The 7475-nt window shown below is 39.3% G+C and overlaps 1 protein-coding gene across 3 annotated transcripts in view; it reads right to left on the bottom strand.

Annotated features, from left to right (window-relative positions):
- Window positions 1-7475, bottom strand: part of LOC127750274 (uncharacterized) — a 32089-nt gene that overhangs the window by 5915 nt on the left and 18699 nt on the right. Inside the window, exon 4 of one of the 3 annotated variants that reach the window (XM_052271453.1) lies at window positions 1673-1799. The exons of the other annotated variants lie outside the window; for them this stretch is intronic. Coding sequence (XP_052127413.1) covers window positions 1704-1799 — 96 coding nt within the window. The 3' untranslated portion in view covers window positions 1673-1703. The remainder of the gene's footprint in view (window positions 1-1672; window positions 1800-7475) is intronic. 3 annotated transcript variants of the gene reach the window in all.

The raw sequence follows: 7475 nt of genomic DNA, 5'->3' as shown, positions 1-7475 counted from the left end.
TTTTGAATTTAAAAATGCAAGCCTTAGCGCCTGTATATTTTGAATTTGCTTTTGGAGCCGGACTGTCTCGTTACCGGCCGGCAGGCCAGTTTTTTAACTTATTTTCGTCAAACAAGACCCTCTAGCGCCCAAACGGTAACAGATAGAGCAAAACGGACAAAATTTTCGCCTGAAGGGTTGTACCTTGACGAGTGAATTCATAGGAGATCATAGAAGAAATATTTTTTTCTGACTTTTGGCCTACCCCATTTTCTTTAATACCCACTTTTAGCCCTTTAGGGGTGGTTGCTAGGATTTGCCGTAGGCGTTTCGTTCTCTAGGAGTCTACCTTAATATACCCTGAAAATTTCAAGTCTCTAGCACATCTTCTTCTAGTGGAACAGACACACAGACAGACACGAGGTCGTTTGCATAAGCCCGCTGGATAGCCTTTTCAAAGCAGAAGGGCGGGCTAAAAACTGGTTAAAATTTAGAAGGAAACTAATTTGACAGAGACCTCAATTCTGGTTGTCTCAGATGATGATCAGCAGGAAGTGCGTGAAGGTAAGAGTACCTAAATTAATGTGGAAGAGATCATGAAAAAGTTAAGTACATCAAATCGAACAAAAAAACAACGTATTTTGGGACTAAAAAATTTAATTAACAACATCAATAAAATCTTGTGAGAAAACTTAAGCTAAATAAGAAATGGGATATAATCTTGAAATTTTATTTTGTTTAATACAATAAAATAGCTTCAAAGTAAGTAGTCAATACACTCTAATGCATTCTGAGATAAACAGTCCCTTCAGAATATATCTAATATATCTGATCAGGTATACTTCTACTAGGTAGATGCTACGCCAGACCACGTCTCGCGTAACAGGCTTCGCGATATCTCACGAAACACCGTTGCGCTGCGACGCTCCTGGCATACATGTACCTAGGCCTGCGGCGCTTACACCCGAGTCGGGTATCGCAAATATGAACACAAAAATACGGGCCTCCGGCCCGTCAACTTCCCGTCACTTCGACTAAGCATGCAGTGTGGTACATTTTTTCGCTTATTTTCGTCAAAAACTCCATGTGGCGCCTAAACCGTTAACGATACAGCCAAACGGACGAAATTTTCGCCCGTAGGGCTCTACATTGATAAGTTACTCCTTAGAAAACAAAAAAAAAATATTTTTAAAAAACATCATTTTGGGGACCTGTGGGTTTTAATTTTTTTTAAATCCAATTTTCGAGCTAGAATGCTCTTCTTCGAACTTGATCTGTCTTTTTATGACACAAAGCGAACCTGAAAATCCCAGGTCGCTAGCTTAATTCGTTCTCGAGTTATCGTGCGCACAGACAAGCACACAGACACACAGACAGACAGACAGACGCGAAACTTTTTGATCATCACTGGAGTAATAGGCTTCGCTTTCGCTCAGCAAACAAATAGTTAATTTATTTTAGACCATGGTTTAATTTTTGACTGCATATCTGAAAAGTAATAATTTAGAGCTTCACCCAAGCTCCACCCTTACAATATGTTGGCTTTTATAATAATAGTTCATTTTTCTAATGTTGCTGCTTTTCTACAGGACATGATCACAGCTCGGACCCAAAGCAAGACTCTGGTGAGCAGCCTAATTCTTCAGGTACATCTTACAGTTTCACTACATGTTGTACTAACATAATTTCTTACCTATTTTGTATATTTAATTATTTTCTTTGTTCTAGGTAGACACGTCCAAAAATGCTTGATGGATTTTTAATTGGAGGGAGATGTAACCACTCATCCGAACATCATCACATCTCCCCTCACAACTCTCCTGAGGACAGAGAAAAATATAGTCGAAGCAGTCGCCTGAAGAGAGCCTTAGGACGTCATATCGAAGGGCAGTCACGCATCACAGCATTTTTCCCTATCTTAGATCAAATACAGGCACTAATTGGAATCAAACAAAGAAATTATTCGTGACTTAACATGCCGTGTGGAAGAGCTTACTGAAATTGTGAACAAAGGTTACCTTGGAGAAATTTACCAGTTCTATTAGATGGAGTGCGCTATTAGGAATGCCAGTAGAAAAAATCCATCTGATGAACACGGGAATAGATATATTTTAGATATGAAGTATTTTTGTTGTTACCTCTTCATTGTCGGTGGTCGTTTTGTTTATGATTTTATTCATAGAAATATGGTAAAATCTATGCTCTCTGTCAAATATGTTGAAAGATCATTGTTAGATATTTCCAAGCCTGTTGTGGGAGGTGAATTTAGGTTTGCAGAGCTCAAAGATTTTCTTGTTAAAAATTATCTTCCCCGGAAAGTCTGGATATCTGAAGATGGTACCAGAATCGTTCAAAAGTTTTCGTATGATGTTGCAACAAACCAAATTATCGGCCCTGTTCTTCCACTTACTCAGAATGGTATTTCTATGTTAAACTCTTTTCCTGCAACTTCTGCCACTGTTATTGCGCATCACTTTGAGAAGGGTGTTCCCGCTTCAAGTGCATATGCCATTCTGGTTCAACCAGTTAGGGATGGTGCCCCTTCTTTCTGCCTTGCTCTCTTCGGCACTGATAATTGATTTGATTTTGAACATGTTTTTAGGAGATGGATATATATATATATATATAGCAAGAACTAGCCAAACTAGACATAGAGGTGGTTGGATTCTCTGCTGATTGAGACAACAAGTTACTAAGTGTTATGATTTTCCTTTTGTTTAAGGATTGTTCTCCCCTTGATAGGGATTGGAAGGATTGGTTTTTCGCTTCTAACAAGTCGAAGTTTACTGCTACTCAGGATGTAGTACACACTATAACTAAGTTTCGAAGTAGAGTTAGCCCTGCATATCTCTTACCAATCGGCAATTATACTATTAGCCAAGCTCATTTGCATCTGGTGTTAAAACAGCCTAAAACTGTTCATGGCCTTAGTCCTGGTGACTTAGACAAAGATAAAATGAATTTTGACGCTTCAGTTAAAATTTGTAGCACGAGGGTAACCGATATTTTAAGTTCTACTCCTGGTGCTGATGGCACTAAGGAGTACTTAGTTGTGATGAGATCTGTAATGGAAGCTTTTCTGAATCAAAAACTCTCTGCTTCAGAAAAAGTCTATCACATATGGCATGCTGTGGTTTTTTTTTTGAAGATATTGGAAATTGTGGCTTTTAGGTCAAAGTCGCTACACCTTAGACAATTTTGTTACAAGAAATCTTCACATGTGTGTTAAGGTTTTAGCCCATGCTTTAATTATTCTTATAATTAAGTTTAGAGATGAAGACAGTCCCGAAGACCTACTTTTACATCTGTTTTCTAGTCAGCCTTCAGAAAGTTATTTCCGGTATGCTCGATCAATGACTACCACTCAACTCACTGTAATAAACTTCACAATGAAGGACTTTCTTCAGAAAGTAAGGAGAATTGATATCTTACAGCATGCATCCTCTGTACTTGGAGGAAAACTTGTCTTTCCTAGAGACAGAAGAAAAAAATTAATTGGTATTTAACTTGCAGACAATTTGAGTTCTCAGTACTTACCAACAAATGATGAGATAGGTGCCGTAGTATTCGAAGCAGGGACAGATGCTCTTCACGTCCTGAAAAATCTTGGTGTATCCCCAAAACATTCAATAAGGAGCATTAAGTCTTACATTCTCAATTGTAAATTTACTGAAAATGAAACAGACTGTGTTTCCGTTCCATTAGTTTATAATATTTCAATGGACGAAGATGACGTTTCCTTGGAACTCCTTCGCATGTGGGTGATTTCACAAATAAGATGCATGTCGGTGTCCGAGAATTCAACTCATCTGTATTTCTCCCAATCGTCACCGTAGCTAAAACGAACACATTGTTACCAAAATATAGCGTGTCTGAGACTTGGCAAGGCAATTTAATTGCTTTCAAACACATTCCATCACCATTAAATATATCTTAAACTTCCCTAGCAGACGGAAAATGCGCTGTCCCCGACCCCGCTTTACTCTCTGTTTTCGTTATCATCGCTCGTACCTTTTTGAACCTGGTCAAAACACCCATGTTTTTCGTTAAACAACTCTATGATACATCGTATTACTACTATATCGAGGTCCCAAATCATCAATAGAAGAGAAACGAACACTTTAAAAAGTGTCACCAGGTTTGTCAGAATTCGTATAATCGTTGCAGTTATCTCAAATTTCTCGTAAGGTGCAGCGTGCAGTGTGTAGTTAGTGCTCACCGTCGTATAAGAAAGTAGTAGGAATCTGGTGGTCAAAAGGTGATAAGGTAAATATAATTTTCTTCGTTTTGAAGTCCGTTAAACTAACCCTACTTCGTGCGTGTCAAAACCACAACTGAACCGATTATCTTAAATTATTTTAAAGTCAGAAAGTAGTTGGTCGTGAAATATGTGTCAGAGAAGCGCTGCTCGGGTTTCTTAGCTGATTTTAGAGTAAATCCGATATAAAATCTATATTTCTTTAGTTATCTGAGTTAATCGTCAATCGGACACCGTGACGAAGGGGACAAAATTCGACAATTTTGAATAAAATACTATAAGTCTGCTACTGTATTCGATTGAGATAGTTAAAATAATTTATTAGACAATTTCTGAAGTGGTAAATTAACCCTAAGAAAGCTTGAAAAACAAAACATTTGTTATTATTCCTTTTGTAGGTTAGGTGTCACGGAGGGAACATATATTAAATATTTTAACATAAAAACTTGTGGTGCGGAGCTTTTTTCAATTAAAATAGTCGTATTTTAGCATGAGCAAACGTCTCCAGTTGTAAAAGAACCTTGCCACATCATTATAGTACAAAATATATTCGAGGTAAACCGTTTGGACAGCCACCCTTGCTATTTTGGGGGAATTACCAAGAAATAGGTGGCTGGGAGCTCGCTAAAGAACGTTTTCTTTCTGCATGGATACCCCTAATGTATTATAGATAGAAAAACCTCCACTTGCAAACGTTTTCAAAAACGAAAAAAAAGTGACCCAATATGCATCTTATTTGTGAAACCACCCATGTTTGCCTGTCCAGAGGAAATAGCAGATTTAAGTGTAAATGCTGATGTACCTGGTATTCTACCTACTAGTCTTTATCTTTATTTACGCAAGGGGTCAAATGATTTTGTTCTGATGCGCAAAAGTACATTTTGCTGGATGTTGTCCTCAGAAGGTGGCCATCTCGATGGGTCCTAAGAACGTTGTCTGATCTCGCAGTGACGCTTCAACATTGTTTGATCTCGCAGTGACGCTTCAACGTTGTTTGATCTCGCAATGGCGCTTCAACAAAGTCCGATCTCCTTTTGACGTTATTTGCAGCGCCGTCTTCTTTCAATTGCGAGTTGAATAATATTGGCAGTAGAGAAAATGTAAAAAGTGCAATGTCGTCCTTTATCTTTTAAGAACACATCGCAATTTTTACTTTTTCTCTACTGTCAATATTATTTAAGTCACAATTGAAAGAAGACGGCTCCACAGAGAACGTCAAAAGGCCATCGGACTTTGTTGAAGCGTCACTGCGATATCAAACAATGTTGAAGCGTCACTGCGAGATCGGACAACGTTCTTAGGACCCATCGATCTTAACTCAGAGAAAATTATTCGTGTTCGTGAAAAAATTCATTCTTCTTTGGGTACTAATATCCAACAACTCACCCAAGTGACTGAACCACCTAAAAGGAAGAAAGAAGTTGGAATGGGGGAGTGGGTACTTTTTAAAACTAATAACTCTTTCCTAGTTGGACTGGTTTTGGGATTTGCCTATCTTACTGGTGCCACTAAAGGCAAACGGACATATACTTTGCCAACAGCACCTGTTAATCCACCAAAAGTAACCAAAGCCGGAGGCGAGGCTAGAGGTCTCGGTATTCTGTGTCACTGGTACAATATTGATGACTTAATTTTGTCTCCTAAAAAGACTTCTGTTCATGTGTATGTTAACATTAATAATTATGTAGCTACCATTCCTCCCCATGTTGTTTATAATTCTAAATTACTTTTAGATGCTCAGGTGGAATCATTCCTTTCATAATGTTTTTCTTCACTCTATTGAAATGTATTCTGCACTATGGTACAATCCTGTTCTTTTGTGATGCCCTAAATTTCTTATACTATGATAGTATCTTGTGTGTTGTAAAGCGGCTGTTTGTTTATTCTATTGGAATATTTATTGGTATCTTTATACTATTAAAGAGTTTGATACTTTACTTAATTCTAACTTGAGTTTCATAATTCCCTACTCTATTTTTATATGTAAATAGGAATCAACAACACCTGGTGTGGTGTAAGTGGCGCAGTACTGTATAACACATATGAGAAGATCGAGGAAGGTGGTATTCGCCTATATGAGCCGACAAGATTAAGAGCCCTAGAGCTGGCACCGGCTAGCACCCATACAGTGGTCGTGTATCACTGTCGATGTTCGACACTCATTGGATTAAAAGTTACAATCAAGCTCCACTATTGATGATCCCGTCGGTCACCGCGCCGCCCACGTCAGCCCCGTGCCCCTTACAAGGTTGAAGTAGGCAAACCCGCATAACACCCAGGTCGAGATGGAGGTCTATCCGGCCCTCCTATCGGTGCAGAGAGGCGCACGGCTGTGCGCGGCTCTCTGTGAACTGTAGGCCGGCGTTGATACTCCACCACGAAGTAGGCTCACTCTGGAAGTAGTCCGGGGCTAAGTATGCACAGGGAGCCGATCTCGAGGCCGGGCCCTCACCGAGGCCCCGTGTCAGGAGATGGGAGATAAAACAAGTATCCCTCCGGATTCCCCAATTTCGTCGTTGTGCGGTTCAGGAGAGTTGCCAATTGCATCAGCTAGTTAAGGAACTGATACCAAATTTTCTCAATTTTACTCAAGTGTATCAAATTTACTCCATTTTTATCACATTTATTAATTTTTTATCAAATTTTCTCAACTTTAATCGCATTTTCTCATTTTTTAGCCCGCTCTTTTGCTTAAAAGCTATATAAGCGGGCTTATGCCATCGCCTCTGTGTCTGTCTGTCTGTCTGTCTGTCTGTCTGTCTGTCTGTCCGTCTGTCCGTTCCCCAAGAAGGACGTGAGCTAGAGGTCTGAAATTTTCAGGGTATTATTGTTGTCACTTCTGGACAACGAAACGGTTGGTGCAAATCCTGGCAACCACCCCTGAGTGGGTCTGAGGGGGTAACAAAGAAACAGGGGTTGGTCCAAGAAGTGGAAAAAAAATATTTTTTTTACTGTCTCCTAAGGGGTAACTCGTGAAAGTAGAGCCCTTTGGGCTAAAATTTCGTCCGTTTGGCTCTCTCTCTCACCGTTTAGGCGCTAGAGGGAGTTTTTTTTGACAAAAGTGGCCCAAAAACAATATATTAAGCTTAGAAAATATTTGATGGTTTCCTAGCGGGTAACTTGGGAAAGTAGAATCCTATTGGCTAAAATTTCGTCCGTTTGGCTCCATCTCTCACCGTTTAGGCGCTAGAGGGAGTTTTTTTGACAAAAGTGGCCCAAAAACAATATATTAAGCTTA

Source organism: Frankliniella occidentalis, unplaced genomic scaffold (genome assembly GCF_000697945.3).
Source record: "Frankliniella occidentalis isolate FOCC.00 unplaced genomic scaffold, Focc_3.1 Scaffold162, whole genome shotgun sequence".
Taxonomy (NCBI): Eukaryota; Metazoa; Arthropoda; class Insecta; order Thysanoptera; family Thripidae; genus Frankliniella; species Frankliniella occidentalis.
Note: the sequence above shows the minus strand (reverse complement) of the source record. Positions and strands in the feature narration are given on the sequence as shown.